General features: G+C 34.9%; 1 protein-coding gene across 5 annotated transcripts in view; it reads left to right on the plus strand.

Annotated features, from left to right (window-relative positions):
* LOC120337321 (uncharacterized) overlaps positions 1-18,039 on the plus strand; it is a 59,086-nt gene that overhangs the window by 36,531 nt on the left and 4,516 nt on the right. For all 5 annotated transcript variants that reach the window (XM_078110688.1, XM_039405086.2, XM_039405110.2 and 2 more), the window contains 20 exons: positions 6,206-6,369; positions 6,444-6,565; positions 6,759-6,863; positions 7,165-7,389; positions 8,394-8,606; positions 9,219-9,344; positions 9,471-9,602; positions 9,823-9,951; positions 10,567-10,692; positions 11,554-11,685; positions 12,024-12,149; positions 14,210-14,335; positions 14,416-14,556; positions 14,725-14,862; positions 15,065-15,502; positions 15,760-15,894; positions 16,218-16,352; positions 16,423-16,551; positions 17,215-17,346; positions 17,822-18,004. In XM_078110688.1, the coding sequence (XP_077966814.1) occupies positions 6,206-6,369; positions 6,444-6,565; positions 6,759-6,863; positions 7,165-7,389; positions 8,394-8,606; positions 9,219-9,344; positions 9,471-9,602; positions 9,823-9,951; positions 10,567-10,692; positions 11,554-11,685; positions 12,024-12,149; positions 14,210-14,335; positions 14,416-14,556; positions 14,725-14,862; positions 15,065-15,502; positions 15,760-15,894; positions 16,218-16,352; positions 16,423-16,551; positions 17,215-17,346; positions 17,822-18,004 (3,157 nt within the window). The remainder of the gene's footprint in view (positions 1-6,205; positions 6,370-6,443; positions 6,566-6,758; positions 6,864-7,164; positions 7,390-8,393; positions 8,607-9,218; positions 9,345-9,470; positions 9,603-9,822; positions 9,952-10,566; positions 10,693-11,553; positions 11,686-12,023; positions 12,150-14,209; positions 14,336-14,415; positions 14,557-14,724; positions 14,863-15,064; positions 15,503-15,759; positions 15,895-16,217; positions 16,353-16,422; positions 16,552-17,214; positions 17,347-17,821; positions 18,005-18,039) is intronic.

Here is an 18,039-nt window from a genome sequence, read left to right on the forward strand (position 1 = left end):
AAATACCTATTTTATAAAAAAACTCAAAATTGCCAAAAATGACTTACGCAGTTCGGTTATTAGCGTGACGATATTAAATTTTGTTCAGTATTTCAATGATGCATTGCACCAATGTATAAAATCTTTGATCACTAAAAGTAACTATAATTTTACTACGAATCAGGGGTGCAGCACCATGCAGCCTGGCCGTAAAAAATTGGTTTCGATTTAAAATTCACAAACTGCGGCACTCTTGCAGTGGTCCTTAAAACAATAGCAACACAACAAAAACGACATTAGATATAACAGCGAAATTAATTATGTGTTCTTAACTGTTGTTGGAACTTTGGATTGTGGATTCACCCTTTCAAATATCTTCAACTTTGCTGCCGATGTTCGCGTAATAATGTGTATATTTAACTGGGCGCACAATTCCGCGAAAATAAATATTATCGATTTTACCCTGAACAAGTCGTACATATATTACATGCTATTAATCTGTTCACAGCAGTGTTCACTATTAGCGCGCTTTTTTGCGAAAATTGCGAAGCACTTTCGCAACTTTTTTTAGGGACTGCGAAATAGCACTTTTTTCCGATTTTGAAGAGAAATAGCACTTTTTTTCGATTCTGAATGGAATAAAAATTCAAAGTTGACAAATATTTTCGTGTGAGTATTAATTAAGTTGACAAATAAGTAACATACTAGTACTTTTGTAACTCAATTCTGCATATCATAACGATATTTACGGGAATTCTAACCTATGTGGTGAAGACATGGAAGATAAAGCTTTTGCATTAATGGCAAAATTCTTGTTTATAATATGATTATTATACAAGCACACTGATTCCGCTTCCATGGCGAAAACGCTCGGCGGCGTCTTTGAAACCAGATGTCCCAATGCAAGGCAGTGCGTTTCGTTTCTCTAAACGAGAGTGGTCATGTGACTGTCAATGACATCGATGAATTGTGACCAAAGTACACGATTTTCTAGTACTGGTTTGACAGGTCTGTGTTCTCTTCTTAGTGAATTTACTGGAGCCATTCAGAAATTTCTGATACTCGACACGACATTGTTTAGTAATTGAATGTAAACTTGGGCCATTGTTTGTTAAATTAGAAGAAACTTTTAGCAGCATCTCACAGATTTGCAAAATCGCCAAATTGACAAAATACATACGTCGTCATATTAACATTTTACAGCCATTTTATTGTAACCAGGAATGTTTAAAGCAAATTGCGTTTCGCGGAATTTTGCGATATTCAGTATTAGCTAGTCTAGTCATTCACGATAAATCAAACTCAGACCAGGGTCAAAAATCAATCTAAACTATTTCCTCATTAATATGCGAGTAGGGGTGGGCAAAATCGAATATTTTTTCGAATTGAATATTTTTAACGAATAAGGAATATTTTTTATGCACAGCAGGAGTCTAGAACGTCGGTCGAAAAATTAGCAAGGAAGCCTTTTCTACTGGTTAATTTCGTTAAAATAGCTAATTGTTTTTGTCACCGCAATCGTTTTGGCGACTATATCCTGGGTTTGGCAATCCAGGCTTACGCGTGCGTTCACATCGGCAACAGCTGTTATGGGCATTAACGACAAATTTCAAAACCAAAAAAAACATTTGCGTTGACTTGATATTACCTATCAACGTTTGTAAATTTACTGTCCCAATTTTAAGCGAAGGGTATTATTATGCAGATATTCAAGACGATAATTAACTTTTATAATTTTTTTATGGTGTCTGTATTAATTTACAGATAAACCTCGCAAATCTGAGATTGTGCCAATCCTGAATGTTGATTTAAAATTGTGATTAAATAATTTGGCAATGAAGGCATTTCTGCGTGGCCATAAGACGAGATGACTTTAATAAACAGCACTTCTTTAAGGATATTTTACATATGCGACTAATGCTAAAAACATTGGGCTCGAGTGCTCTGGTGCCTAATCAGGCGCTAATTGCAACTAATTCAACTCAAGTTTCAACGACTTATTTCGTCTTCACGATATGTTATCTTTTTTATTCGGCGCTGATAATGATAAATAAAAAATGTGTAATTGTTGATTGCAATTCCGGAAAACGTATTTTCCTTCCTCACCATGAAACGAATTTAACCGCGGTTAACCGCGCATTGGAAAGCAAAACACAATTTATTAACATTACTTTACAACGAGTTACGGGTAAGAATTAACCAGACGGCTATCGCTAACATGTAGAAACAATAATTTTGAAACGATTTTGTATAAAGCGTGTCAACATCGTTTTTGTAAATTTAGAAACGTCGATAAGTAAGACAAGTAAATAATGTATTTTATGGAACTTTCATGAGATATTGATGAGAAATATTATTTTGACCATGTCGAAATGCCATTATTGCCGATTTATTCACGTGTTTAGTTACTATCAGTGTTTTAACCCAAAGCTGAGTTACGTAAATACTTAACACTGAGTACTCAAGAGATGACCAATTTGCGGAGTTTTTCAATTATTATTTAATACGAAAGTAACACGGACACGATCTAAAATTAAAAGCATAGAAATGTCAACTATCTGCTTCACAAATATCGCATCCCGGGGTCAGTAATAATATTATTGTTCGCTTAAAATCGGGACCATAATTTACGAACTGATACAAATCCTACACAGAAGATAAAAATCAGAACAAAATCAATTTTCGTTGTGAATGCGCTCATTAATAGTTGTCTTTAAAATCTTCGCCGATGTGAATTCACAATTCTATCCGAAATATAAAAACCAAACTACGATGCCCGCCGTTACGTGAGAATTAATATTTGCTAGTGAATAAAAACATGCTTTAATATAGTTTAACAACACGATCGCGGCGACAAAAAATTTACTGCAGCCTTCGATTATGACAAAATTATGAAATAATCATTGGATGCCAATAAAAATTTAACTTCATTAACAATAATTTTCAAGTAATAGTTTCACATTTTCATGATTTTGATCGTCGCTACATGCGAGCGTGTTTTTGTACATATAAACCATGATGACACTACTGACATCTGCGAGTTATAGATCTCTCCAAATTTAATTTTCGCGATTTTTAATGTTTCATTTCTAGATGCGGATGCCCGCTGACTACGGATAAATGGTCGATGTTTTAAAATAGGACTTCGGACCGTTGGGCAAAGAGAGGCGGGCTACACGTAACTGCGAAATTTCGCCGTGAACGACCTTACATTTTAGTTATAAACGCATTACGTCGTCGCGAATTGCAGTTTTGGTGTAATGTTTTAACTTCCCCCTAATCTCCCGTTGAAAAAATCCTGTCTGCGCCCCTGCCCGGTGATAATTATAGCTAAAATGTTACAATTTTATTTACGGAATTTGCAAATTCACCATTTTGATAATCACGCCCTAATTATTGGTGCAAAAATACTCAAAATATAACGAATTTATTCATTTCCATGTTAATAAGCGCAATTCATGACGGAGACAGTGTGCGTTGTTACATCGAAATTCACGATTGATTTTACGTTACGTTACTCTTGTTCACGATTTCAACACTCCACCCGCCATGCATGGCTGAGTGGAAGGTTCACATTTTCGAAACATTACTTGGCCAAGGATGGGAGGGATCACTAACGAGCTAATTGAAAGCACATTAAAAGGATTATGACTTGTCATTTTTTTCTGGTTATAGCCTGTACATGTTATACCATGTGTGGGCTCTCGGAACGTCAATTTAACTTTTAATTTTCGACAATCAATTGTATGTGCGGCTCCTACATGAAACGGCTAATTCATGCTGCCAATATACGGAGTTTGAAATCTGGGATATTTATACCAAATCTTTTTGTTCTGTATGGCATCACCTTAGCGCCATTTATTACCGACTGAATTTTAATTGTGTTTTATGATAAGTTATTTTCTGTTAGTTGGCGCTGATAACGTCGCTAATTTCTGTATAAACATGGAAAATTTTAAATATGTTCCTTACGTCTCTGCTATAATTGACAAGCGATAGCACAAGATCCAGCAGCAAATGATAAGCAAAGCTATTTTATAATCATGGGTTGCTTAATAAAGATTTGCTAATTATGGCAGGATATAAAGAACATGGCCTGAAATATATTATTAACAGAACGATGTTTATTTTTCAGTTGACGAAAACCCTTAATAATAACGATTGCAGCAATCGCGAAAAAAATGAATACGGATTTTTGATTGTGATCAGATGACTGAGAGGGCACATGTTTTTTTCTCTGTTCAAAGCAGATATAAAACGAATACCATGTTGCCGAAAAGCGGTTACGTGTTATCTTTCTTTAGCCAATCAAAATAGTGGTAATGGTATATACAAGAGGTTTCTAAACTTTACAAACTCGGAACGCAATTAATATTAAAATTACAAGTAATGGTGCATGGAAAAACGAATTTGATTTTATTGAAATTGAAACGCACACACATAAGAGTTTTACATTTCATGCACAACTAACCGATGCTACATGTGAGATTTGTGTACATGAACGATTATATATCGCGATTATTTATGTGAGAATGCGTACTTCTCTTTCAACTTTAATTTCCAGGATTTCGGCGTTCACGTGGTCGACTAAAAAAGATTTATTAAATGGATTGGTATTTCGCGTCACACTCAAACCACTATCATGTCATTCGTTTATTTTTTACATTCATGTTTTTTTTCAAGAATCACCCTGTTGTATTTCCTGTACCTTCGCAAAGGAAAACTCTTTGGTGTCATCATTACTATTAGTGTAATTGAAAGTGGCGTTGAGATGCGAATATTTCATACTAGGTCTGCAGCATTAGAGAGAGCGTTATTTATAAATGCTGGAAGTACATGGCATTTCTAAAAAATTTGCAAATATATGATGTTTTCTACCCGATTTGAACTAACTGGCACGCAAACCAATACAAGTCCGATATTTGAAAATTACACGTCTTAGCGTAATCCGTGAGACAGTATAATATAAATTAGGCCAAGCTAGCTCATGAAAGGGATTTCAAAGTGATCTTGCGTAATATTTCGGGAAAAAAATCTTCCATAGAAAGTAGGTCACTCTATCTATAAAAACAGCGGTACTTTCACGATGATCTTGCGTTATTTCCCAAATCTCTTAAAAGGGAAGAGGGCGGACTACTTTCAAGCATATTCTTTCGGACGAGAAAGCGTGTTATACTAAAGCGATATTGGTGATGGGTCATGGGGATGTCATTTTGCCCGGGTTTTGTACAAATGACCCCCCTCCGTAGCTATGGCCGGTAGTAACTAATATCTGCATGTATCAATCGGTGTCTGTTAGATGGAAGAAACAAGTTTGCAAGGCTTGTCTGTTCAGGCGGGAGTAAGCTTCGTTACTGACGCTGGTGGTTGATTGCACGAAACTTTTATTCCCGACAAGTGTGCTTATCAGGTGTCCTTTGATGAATTCCCTTGTTTGTCTGTTCAGGCGGAAGTAAGCTTCGTTACTGACGCTGGTGGTTGATTGCACGAAACTTTTATTCCCGACAAGTGTGCTTATCAGGTGTCCTTTGATGAATTCCCTTGTTTTTAACAAGGGTTTAAACGAAACTCGTTAACGGAAAGACTTCAATTCACAATATTAACGGGAGGATCGCTTTTTCGAGTATCTATGCTGTTTGAAATGAGTTTAAACGAAAGCTAGGGCACCTAACTAGTTAAAATCAGAAAAAGCACTTTCGCACTTTTTTTTTCGACTGCGAAGCACTTTCGCACTCATAATTTCCTTAGAGTTAACACTGGTTCAGTACAAAGCGCAGCTGGTTTGATGAAGAAACATATACCAACTTTGCTTATGTTCTTTCTCATTTTGTTCCTCCTTCTCTTCTGCTACACCTAACTAGTTAAAATCAGAAAAAGCACTTTCGCACTTTTTTTTCGACTGCGAAGCACTTTCGCACTCATAATTTCCTTAGAGTTAACACTGGTTCACAGCTTAAATGACGTTATTAGCAGAATTTTTCAGTCTTTTGTAAATTTCGTTTTTTAGCTCTTGAATATTGCATTGAAAGATCATTGACTACTCATGCCATTACATCTCTTGGTGTCTTTCATGTCTGTCGACATTCACATGAACTCACCATGGTCAAATAAAATTCAAGATTGATGTAAATTTAATTGATGAGCATCTACTCACTTTGGTATTACCATGAAATTGAGCTGGTTTTATCAATAAAGTATTGGCATTATTTTTTTTTTCACATTTTAGATTTTGGAAGAATATGTCACAGAGTGCAAAGAGAATGGAGTTGATCTTTGTGATTGGAGAAAAAATGCAGGACGAAAACCTATTACTTGCCCCGCTCATAGTAGATATGAAGGCTGCGCAACCACCTGTCCAAACACTTGCTTCAATCCTACCGCATCAGCCAGGTACAATTTTAATCTCGAATATTTTTGACAGGTAGTTTTCGTTAGTTTTTAACATACACAAATTTCTACCCAAGTTGCAATGATCCAACGACTGTAGAAGACTGCGTATGTAACCCGGGATATGTGCGTGATGGAAACCGTTGTGTCAGGATGTCGGATTGTGGATGCATCAAAGATAACACATATTACGGAAGAGGTGATTGTTTTTGTGTTTACAATTTCAACCTCAACAAAAAGCAAGTATAAATGAGGAGGTGCTGTGTTTGACATTGCTGGGATTATTTACAATTTTTTTAATATAAAAATACATTCTACACAGAATATGATATTTCAAAATTAAACGAATGCTGAAATTAATGAAACTTGAATTCATATATTTTTTTTTACAGGTGAAGTTGCGTATTTTGACTCACAAATATGCACATGTGTGAGAAGAAATGAATTTGAATGTAGATGCAGACCAGGATATCAACTTGATGGAAATTCTTGTAAAAGTAACGACAATATTATTATATATTTATTTTTAGTTTTACGTTGCTTTGTTTGAGGTGTTTTACACATTAGCTCTAGGAAAATTTTTTATTACCAATTTGTTCACTTATGACTTATGTATCTGTTTAATTGTTTTAAAGACCAAAATTTTTAGAGGTTGCATGAGAAAGATTGCAAGGTTAAATACGAAATACCGTACTCATTTCAGGTCATGTATGTAGATGGTGTTAGCTACAATTCAAAATTGGAATAGATTAAAAAACGTTCTGTATAAAATTGTTACGAGATTTTTTCCAATTTCAGTGCGATACGAGAGAGGAACTTGTGCTTTTCAAAGAGCTGAAATAATGAGTGCAGGGGAATCAGGAAGTTTTGTTCCTGAATGCGACAAAGAAGGACACTACAAACGAAAACAATGCTACACATTTACAAATCAATGCTTCTGTGTTCACAAAACAACTGGTGGTGTCTTTGCAGTAACAGTCATGAATTTGGATGAGTTTGATCTTGATTGTGATAATCTACCTGGTAAGTTATAAGTTCACTAATTCACATTTCACTTTCACTATTCATGTTTTTTTCTCTCTCCCTCTTTGTCTCTTTTTCTCTGAAACACCTTCTCTTTCTGATTTTTGTATTTCTTGTCCATTATTCATTTGTTTTTTGCTTAGTTCACATCTTAACTCTGAAATTAAAACATTGTCCTGAACAATGACATATTTATTTATATGTTCAGAAGCATCAGACTCAATGTCCATAATGTCATTTTGCACAAAATATTGTTTTTACCGAACCAAATTTATGTATCCCTCTTCTGTATGAGTGATTACCGTAACACACAGTACTGGTCTAATTGATTACAATGTTTCTATTCAATTCTATAAGAATTATATTAGCAGTTTCTCTATTATTAATCCTTGTCTTTCAATGCCTCCAGCACACCACCTCTTGAACTAATTGAATAACAGTGTTAGCAACTGAGCTATCTCTACCAATTTACGCAATTCAGCAATTCTGAACGTTGTTTAACTGGTCATCCAGGGAATCCCCACAAGCTATTTGGGAGTCATCTCATATAACCTCTGTGTCCAGTGAAAGCTTTTGTTGGTTCAGCTGCCAGAGCCATACTCACCAGAGATAACAGTGTTCTAAAAACCTAATTTCCGACTTTACGAACTTAATTAAATATCGAACTTTTGGTGTCGCTGCTGGATATCCAGGTTTGTTTCCCGCGATTTCCCTTCCCCAGTAAAAATGTGTGTTGAATGTTTTTTTTTAACTTAATTTCAAATATTATTTTTTTACTGGATGGAAAAATTAAACTTGACTATGACTCCTCATTTTTTCACTGTCGTCCTGTTCCCTTGTCCCATTCATTCTTTTTATTACCATTTGTCTTACAATCACTCTCTGTCTCCAGGTAGGATAGGATTTACATATTTAACCTGGAAGAGAGGAAAGTCGATAAGAAGGCTCTGGTATGTGGAATTTTTATAGTTTTGACTTACCTAATTCGTATCACCTTCTTTCAGATAACTGCTTATATAGAAATGCAGCCATGATAGCAGATGGAAAATTTGAGTTTAACCTTCCTACATGTGATGAAAAAGGAAATTTTGATACGAAACAATGTCCCGAAGATGACGAAGAATGTTATTGTGTTGATCAAATGAATGGAGTTGAAGTTTATGGAACAAGAAAAAAATCCGATATGTTTGATATGAATTGTGATAATTTGCCTCCAAGTATGTTTTCCCCTCCTATCTAAAATTGCTAAGGTTGAATATTTTATATTTGATTGTTTTGTTTTCCATATAAAATGCACACATTGTTCTCTATGTACCTAAGTGGTACATCTTTTCGCCATGATGACTATAAGTGCTTCAGATGATATTTGGATATGTGTTCGTGGTATTTTAACTTTGTTCTTGCAACAACAAATAAGAATTGGTGATTGTACACAGTACAATTGCATGCCTGTTAGGTAAACTATTAACTTACATTGACAACGTGGAAACCAATTTTTTCTCATAATATTTTTACCTTGAACACAAGAGTAACGAGTTTCTTTTAACATGTTGATGGAACACCGAGATCGCAACACGAGCTCATCGATTCGTTGTATTTAGTAACGAACATTTATGAACGTGGTGAAGCCTAATTTTGTTGGATAATATCGCCACAAATATTCATTCTAAAGATAACTGCAAATTTCGAATAATTTCATGTTACCTAACAATGACACTTTATCTGATATACATTAAATTTTTATTTAATGAGTGTTATATCTGAGTGTTTGAACCATGCTTACAAATCTCCGGACTACTTAATTTAAACCTTTATTAAAACATTTGCAGATTATGGAAGATGTAGAAAACAACATAACAAACCATGTGATGATCATGCAACATGCAGAGCTAGAAACAATGGCTTTGAATGTATTTGTAATAAAGGCTTTACTGGTGATGGATTCACATGCACAGGTACACTTCATTTCAATCATTTCTTTATTTATTTTGACAACGTCGAATTCACGCAAAAATCTTATAAGGAATTGTATCTCATGATGAAAGAATGATGCATCCTAATACTAAATTCACTTCTTCTAGGCCAGAATCAATGCCAGATTACATTCTCAAGAAATTGTCATCCTAGAGCGGAATGTAGTAAGAGAGGAACTGGTGGGAATTACAGGTGCAGGTGTCTTACAGGATATGTCGGCGATGGGTTCAATTGTACAGGTGAGGCTAATGTTTGTAATGTAATTATGATCAAGTGCAACAATATATATTTGAGATTCATAAGGGAGTTTTCATAATGTCATGTTGTCCTTTTGTTTTGGTGAATTCTCTTTTTTATAAATTAATGAAAGCTGAAAGCATTGAATATGATATATTGAACATGAAATATTTTTCCTCTCGATGTTCCTGATTACTAATGAAAAATCTCATTTTTAAACAGCAATCTCTCAGATGTGCAGAGGAACCCTTGGTAGGAATTGTCATCGACATGCATCTTGCCAGGCTTCCGGTCGTTCATATCAATGCAAATGCAAGCCTGGATACATCGGAAATGGTTTCCGCTGCCAGCGTAAGTAGGGGTATTTTTCTGACAAAAATCTCTTGATTGTCAGTTCTATTTGATCAAATAAAGGCTGTGGATAAGTTGTTTAATTGATCTATGACTTTCTGCGGCTAGTGTTTGGTGAAATGTTGATTGATGATATAGATGAATTTTTTCGGATATGAGATGCCTCCCCCTTCTTGCGGATAATACTCATTTTGTGGCTAAACGCATCATTTCAATAACTAAATCATCATAAAACATCACATTGTATACTAACATTTAAATATATTACAATTTATTCTAGGTTATCATTATTTAAACTAATGCAACTATTCAAGAAACTAATAATTTATAAAGATGATTTCACATATAGTAACAGATTTACAAATATATTTTTACAGTATGTTAGTTGCTTAGAAATGTAAATCATGGACTGAACTGTATTATAAAAGTCCAAACTTGGTTTTGTGATACGTTGGAAACGGACTAGAAAATTGACTAAAAGTTTATAAGTGTCGAATTAAATGCATTCTTGAGAGTCCAATGCTTGTGCATGGCAATACAATGTAAATCTAGATTTTTTAATATTTATCAAGTCCACATTAGGACTCACCATATCATAATAAGATTTACTTTCAGCAATGTCAGAATGTCATATACAATCTGGAGTTCCGTGTCTTGGAAATGCAAGATGTAGAAAAGTGGAAGGTGGACATAAGTGTGTTTGCAACAATGGATATCAAGGAGATGGAAACATTTGCATAAGTAGGTATTTGATTTTTTCGTGGTGGCTTCATTTTGTTAAGAACCTTGAAATATGATTCTGTTATATGACTGTTATAAATATAGTTCTAGTATTAACCATTCTAGCCAGATGAAAAAATTTTTACACAGTCTAGAATGCGTGCACGATGATAGACTGACTGTTATTGGCTACGAGGATTTCAGAGGCCAGACAAATCGAAAAATTCAGGGAGTTTGAAAATAGCTCATTGTAAACCTTGCTTCTCACTATCCCATTTTGATTTTGATTTGACCGTTTATGGCAAAAATTGAAGGCATCAAATAAAGTCTCAGCATTCGTTTGGCATTTCGAAAAATATTTAGAAAAAAGAAACCATGAAAAACAAACTGCTAGAATATAAATCACTCTAGATTACGGTATCACCAGTAGACTTCATTTGTCAAAGTAATTAAATATAATTACCATAATTCAAAAATAAAGTGATTAGCAGAGAAGTAGAGGTGAGTATATTTAGTTTTATTGGTTGGTAGCGGCCCTGATGCTTGTTTGATGACCACATTGATTAATACAACACCATTTGCGAGCGAATGACTATACAAACAAATTTGTACAATAAATAATATTGTTTTTCTTTGTGAATGTCTTTTCTCTGTCTGTAATTGTAGGTAAGGTTACATTTCTTCTTGGGAGATATACTACGTCATATCAAGTATTTTTTGTAGTGACTTCTAAACCAACGATATGGTCATATGATATGAAAAACCTAAGTTTTGCATATACATTACCTCATGTGTCCAATGCTTCATTGTTTTATATTTTACAATTATATGTCATTTGAAATTTGGTATAGTAATTTTAATCTTTAAATATCATTTACACAGAGGTGGACAAATGCGAAGAAAGATACGGTCAGCAATGCGCTAAAGATGCTGAGTGTGGCAGAGGCAAGAATAAAAAGCAATATGAATGTAAATGTAAAGCTGGATATACTGGAAATGGCCTTGAATGCAAAGGTAATGTTTGTTTTAGTAGAAATCATATCTTAATCATAACTCGATATTGCAATTCATTTAAAATTGTAAACGCTTGTACTATATTCCAATGATTTGGATTTGAATCATTGTTCGTTTAAAAGTAAAGACCTGGTGTTTGTTTTAAGGAGGCATGGAGTCTTACTCAATATATGCTGGCAATTTAGCCAAATTTGTTTCTCCTCTGCATATATTCTATACTCACTAGCTACTTACTTTCAATATAAACATAGAAAAACAATTTAGCAAGACATGGAAGCATTCAAGTCAGCCATTTAGAAAATCTAAAAGCATAATACAAATATTCTCTTACTTTGCAGTTATGAGTCAGTGTCACAAAATCTTCAAACAACCATGCGACGAGAATGCGAATTGTAGACGAGTGGGAACAACATATCGCTGTGTGTGCAGAAATCAATATGGAGGGGATGGTTTCTCATGCAGAGGTAACCCAGACCAATCAAATATATTTGTCAGTGTAGTACGTCAGTACATTTGATTCTGTAGAGGAACTCTGTAATAGATTTGTACTTTATACATTTACTTCAGAAATTACCCACAATCTTCAATATGTTACAATATTTAGTTTTAATGTTTTTGATGTGAAAACATGACTGGAATTGTCTGCAATTTCCAAATTTACTCAAATCGGGTTGAATTGAATCTCGATTTGTGTCGAAGAAGTTTCGTTTCATTTCATTTCTTCTACCTGAAATGACTCCAGTGGACAATGCTTACACTTATGATTAGAGCTCAACCGATATTACTTTTTGACGCTGATACCGATATCGATATATTGGCCACTAGATATGCCGATATTAATATAAATCATATTTTGAGCGACAAAATGGGCTTTTATTATGTACCTCGTAAGTCTGTAGTTTAATTTTGATATTTATTATCATTGCAGTAAGACTTTTGTTTAACTAACTCCAGTTAATGCTTGAATGAATGTTATTCTGTAACTTTTCCTGCAACTTCAATATCAGTCTAGCCTTTTCCAGGAAAAAATATTGTTAATCTGACGTTTTTAAAAATAACTGTGGCGGTGGGCATATGTTAATAAGGGTATTAGAAAATTATAAATTGATATATATTGGAATAAATCGTGATAATAATAAATTCCTTTCAAAATTGTGATAGCATATGTGCTGTTACATGTGAAATTTTCAATAACCATGTTTTTAGAGACTCTTAATAACTTATTTAGTCAATTATAATGGATTAAGGTTTTTTGTGTAATTCTCTGCAAAATGATAAACGAGAAGACCGGTCGGAGACCCGAAGGCTTATCGATCGAAACTGCGATTTCAATTCGTGACTCTATAGTGGCGTGTCCCATCACTAATTTATTATTAACATCGCTAATTAATACGACATAATTCATACAAAATCAATAGGCTTCTGGTCCGAGATATCATGCATATGCAAAATTTGGAGCAGATTCAATCTCGCTTTTGTGAGATATCGCGTTCATCTAACAGACAAACAAACAGACAAACAAATACCTATCAACATACTTACCGATCTTAAGATCGATAAGTAACAACCATCAATATTGATAAAACTGTTAACTCAGAAATTCAAAATTTAATTTGAGAAAGTCACAATTTCGGAAGTACTTTGATGACATTATTGCTTTGAGCTAACTGTACCATGTTTCTGTGATTACTAACTCACCAGCTTCAAATCGATTCTATTTATAGAACCATCGTTTTCTATTGATACTAAGTTTGCCTTTTTCTCATTGTGCACTCTCTCGAAAACGTTACTCTGTATAATAACTTTACAGTTATGACCATGCATGAAATGGCTAATCATGTGCCAACGGGAATTAGGAGAGACACGTTTTTAACGCAAAATGAAAGCGAGAGAAATATTGGGAAACCAGCAGTTATGCAGAGGCGAGAGCTGTTGAAGCACTCATACCGGCGCTTGCGAGTATGGCCGATATATATCGGCGGTTTACTGCCGATATCATATATATCGGCAAACACGCAATATCGGCCCGATATATATCAGTTGGCCGATATATCGGACGAACTCTACTTATGATGCCCTCATAGTTTTCAAAAAATTCAGAAAATGCAAATTGTATTCAAACTTAACAAATTTAGTCCCTACGTTTAACAGTAACAAAGTTGTATGTTGAGTCCATAAAAATAGGTCATTAGTTATAATTACGGCGCTCCAAAAGTGTGTGTACCATTATGGAGGTAACTAATTTTGTTCGTCTCCTTTACATTAAGTTGTGTAAAGGGACTGAAACCAATGGCAGAGGGTTTATTTACTTGGCTAACACAAACAGTCCTCGAACTCATAATAGAAATAAAATAGGGAGAATCGGAATAAAAGTATGGCCTAACCTGGTACACACATTACGGGAGTACCATAATTACTTAATGTACATTATTATTAATTTTGTTCATACTAAACTCATGTGTGTACTCTTAATCGTACAAGCATTCGTGCATTTATTCAATATAATAAAACAATATATTCGCAGAGATGTCTGAATGTGAGAGGCTTGGACACGGCAAGTGTCACAAAAATGCAAATTGTGTGAGGGACGGCAAATTGCACATGTGTAAATGTCAGGGAGGATACTGGGGCAATGGTTACCTTTGCACAGGTAAATATATGAATATTTAAATCTATGGGTGAGTGTTTAACCTTTTTCCCCCTCTTAATGTTTATTCTGTTTTACTTCAGCTGGAAATCCACCAACCGATCCTTGTCACAGACAATTTGGAAAGCCTTGTCATCGTGATGCAAGTTGTGTAATGAAAGGCGACAAATCTCAAGAATGCAAATGCCATGATGGCTATGTTGGTGATGGATTGGAATGCGACGGTTTGTGCACTTTATGTTTTGTTGCACTGTGTCATCTTATCATTGTGTTCTTTCTTTACAGTTGCAAAGTTGTTTCTCGTTCTATAACATTATTCTTTCTGTTTACACATTGTACAATTTCTTGTAGGCTACTTCGTATTTAAATGTTTTGTGTTTCTGAAATTACAGCCATTGACAGAACAATTTGCTTCATCAACCTCGGACGGTCATGTGCCAGAGATGCCCTATGTGTAATTTTGATCAATGGAAATTATGAATGCCGTTGCAAACCAGAATACTTCGGCGATGGTTATAGCTGCGATGACAGTGAGTTATATTTTTAGATGAAATTGACAATGTCTATCTCATAAAGTTACCAGGGAATAAATAATACATATCGTAGCTATTCAAACAAAGAACCAATAAGTTGGATAAATACCAATGAATACATTTTGATTTTTTTGTATTTGTACATAGCTGTTTATTGTGCGTCTGTTTATAGTGATTTATTTATAATTTTTTTTTGCAGGAGGTATATTTGGAATTGGTCAACCCGGCCAGCCTGGACAGCCGGGCCAACCCCGCCAGCCAGGCCAACCAGGACAACCGGGACAACCTGGAAGGGTAGATATCCAACCCGGGCAACCTGCTCAACCAGGCCAAACAATATTTCGTCCTGGACAACCAGGACAGCCTGGTCAGACTATATTCAAACCTGGGCAACCCGGCCAGCCGGGACAACCTGGGAAAGTAGATATTCAGCCCGGACAGCCAGGCCAGCCAGGGCAAACAATTTTTAGGCCAGGACAACCTGGACAACAAGGGCAGTTTAACTTAGTTTCCAGATATCCATGTTACTTTTATCTGGGGCAGTTCTGTCATCGGTATGCAAGCTGCGTTTCTGTAGCTGACAGGTACCAATGTAGATGTTGGAGAGGATTTTCAGGAGATGGATTCAACTGTGCATGTGAGTTAAAGTTTTGTCACAATAGGTGACATTATAAATAAAGGATAATTTAGTTGGGTTAAACGTTATTCATCTTAATACTCTTAGTTTGATCTTAAGCTGTCAACTTTTATAAAGAAAAAACGTTTTTTCAGTGCCACCAATCTCTCAATGTCTAAGATATGCGTAAGATTTTTTGTATGTGAGTGCATTAATTACTGTTTATTATTTTGTCATTACTTTTTTATTATTCAAACTGTTGCCCAAATCTGTTTCAGACGAACCAATCAACGCTTGTCACAGCAGATTTGGACGAACTTGTCATCAAAATGCTGAGTGCGTAATGCTTTCGGAAAATAATCACCAATGTATATGTGCTAATGGTTTCTTTGGAAATGGTTTCAATTGCCAGGGTAAGTAAATATTTGCAACATAGCCGATTGTACAGTTTACACAATTTATTATTGAAAACGGAATATGACAAACAGATATCAATGGATTTTTTACTGTAATATTTCATTTAGTATTCGTAATTATATTATTTTTCATGTTTTATTATCATATCTTATCTACCGTATATAAAAAGTCATGAAACTTACAGCATCTTTTCCTTAGTTTAGGTATATATTGGCACCTTTGCTAGAACATAGATCTTTTTAATATTTATGATATATAAGTTGGTAATAGTAGGGAAATTTCCCATGTCACATTTCAACCTGAGTTTTATACCTTGCAGCCGATCCTAGAGACGAATGCGAACGACGTTTTGGGCAAAAGTGCAGCATTGACGCTAATTGTGACTTGATGGCTGATGGACGACATCAGTGTGTGTGCAACCAAGGTTACATGGGCAACGGATTTGTTTGCCAAGGTTTGTTTGGTTTTAGTTTGCCCTTTGAAGTGCTTGTATCAATATAATTTAAAGTAAATATTTTGTTCAGCTCAAAGTGAATGTATGAGGCGTTATGGAATTGAATGTCACGTCCACGCGGGATGTGAGGATGATGGAACTGGCTTCTACAGCTGTCAGTGTCGTGGAGACTATGTTGGAAATGGATTCAACTGCATGGGTATGTTGCTCAATAGATCAATGTAATAAAATACCAGCACAGTCTCAGAATTATTCTTATAAGATATATAACACATTTCAAAAACCTTATCACCAAATATTCAACATCTGTATATATGTACCAGCATAATATATTGTTGAATAATTACAGTAGTTGAGAATTGCTATTCCGCACAGAAAAAAATAATGATCATATCAAATCAGAAGTGTAGCAACACAATGACTCGAATGAGTTTTTACGGTGGTTTTGTCAGCTTTGAAACATTTTGATGAGACTCATAAATGAGTAATAATAACATAAACTCCAAATTGATATTTTCTGCATTAATTTCAGTTAGAAAAAGAGTGAATTGAGAGAATTCGGCATCTATTCTCATGAGCTCCGATTGCAAATTTTTTCAATAGGTAGTTGACATAGTTTGATTTTTTGTATATCATATAATATATATCCTAAGTGATTCAAGAGTCTTGCTGCACACTAACACAAATATATTTCTGTCATTCTGTCATTGCTGGGTCAGATGAAACGTTACAGAAATCTATTTGTGATAGTGTGTCTGACCTTGGTAGGATAAGTACTAACTACTTTTAATTGCCTGTTAAACTGATTTATGAATTCACTTGTTTGCTTTGGCCTCAAAAATTTTATTCTTATTTTTCATAGAACGAAGTGGTTGCCACAAACAACTGAACCGAGCCTGTCACCAAGACGCTTTCTGTAGAAATCTAGAAGGAGGCGGCTATCAGTGTCAATGTCGTGAGGGATTCGAGGGAGATGGATCCGCTACTTGTAACGGTATGATTACTAAAACGTCATCTATGTTTTCAGAATATTGTGTTTTACCATATTGAATTCTTCTGTTTATTGCACAAGAAGCATTAGTATTAGTGTTGCTCATATCAGACCATTTGATTTTGACCGGACTTATTCTTACTCACCAATGATATTACGCCTAATTTGGCCCAAACCATGCTTTCTTGGTATGAACTTGGAAAATCCCTGCATACACTTCTTGACATCTGTTTATATTCCATTAATCTGTTATCGGTGGTCCTAATTGCATTTGCCATATTCTCTCTTTTATACCATTATATCCTTGTATCATTTGGTGCATTGCGCATGATATACTTATACACGAAGTCGATGTCAAACAAATCACTTTAATCTTAGTTAAGTTTTAAAAAAAATGGATTTCATCTTCTCGGTTTGTCGCATTCGTTATAACCTTCTAACTCTAAAATAATGACAATTTAAATTGAATTACTTGTAGAGCTTTTCTGCCAAAGACCAAGTGATATCAACCAAGGAACCGTTACTCCGTCCGTTGGAAAATATCCGATAGGATACGTTATAACGTACATTTGCGAGAGAAATCATTATCTTGTTGGAAATCCTACCAGAGCCTGCCAAACAGATAGATCGTGGAGTGGATTGCCACCAATGTGTACAAGAGGTTAGAAAAACATAACTATTGCTTGTGACACTTAG

Source organism: Styela clava, chromosome 1, assembly GCF_964204865.1.
Source record: "Styela clava chromosome 1, kaStyClav1.hap1.2, whole genome shotgun sequence".
NCBI classification, from domain to species: domain Eukaryota; kingdom Metazoa; phylum Chordata; class Ascidiacea; order Stolidobranchia; family Styelidae; genus Styela; species Styela clava.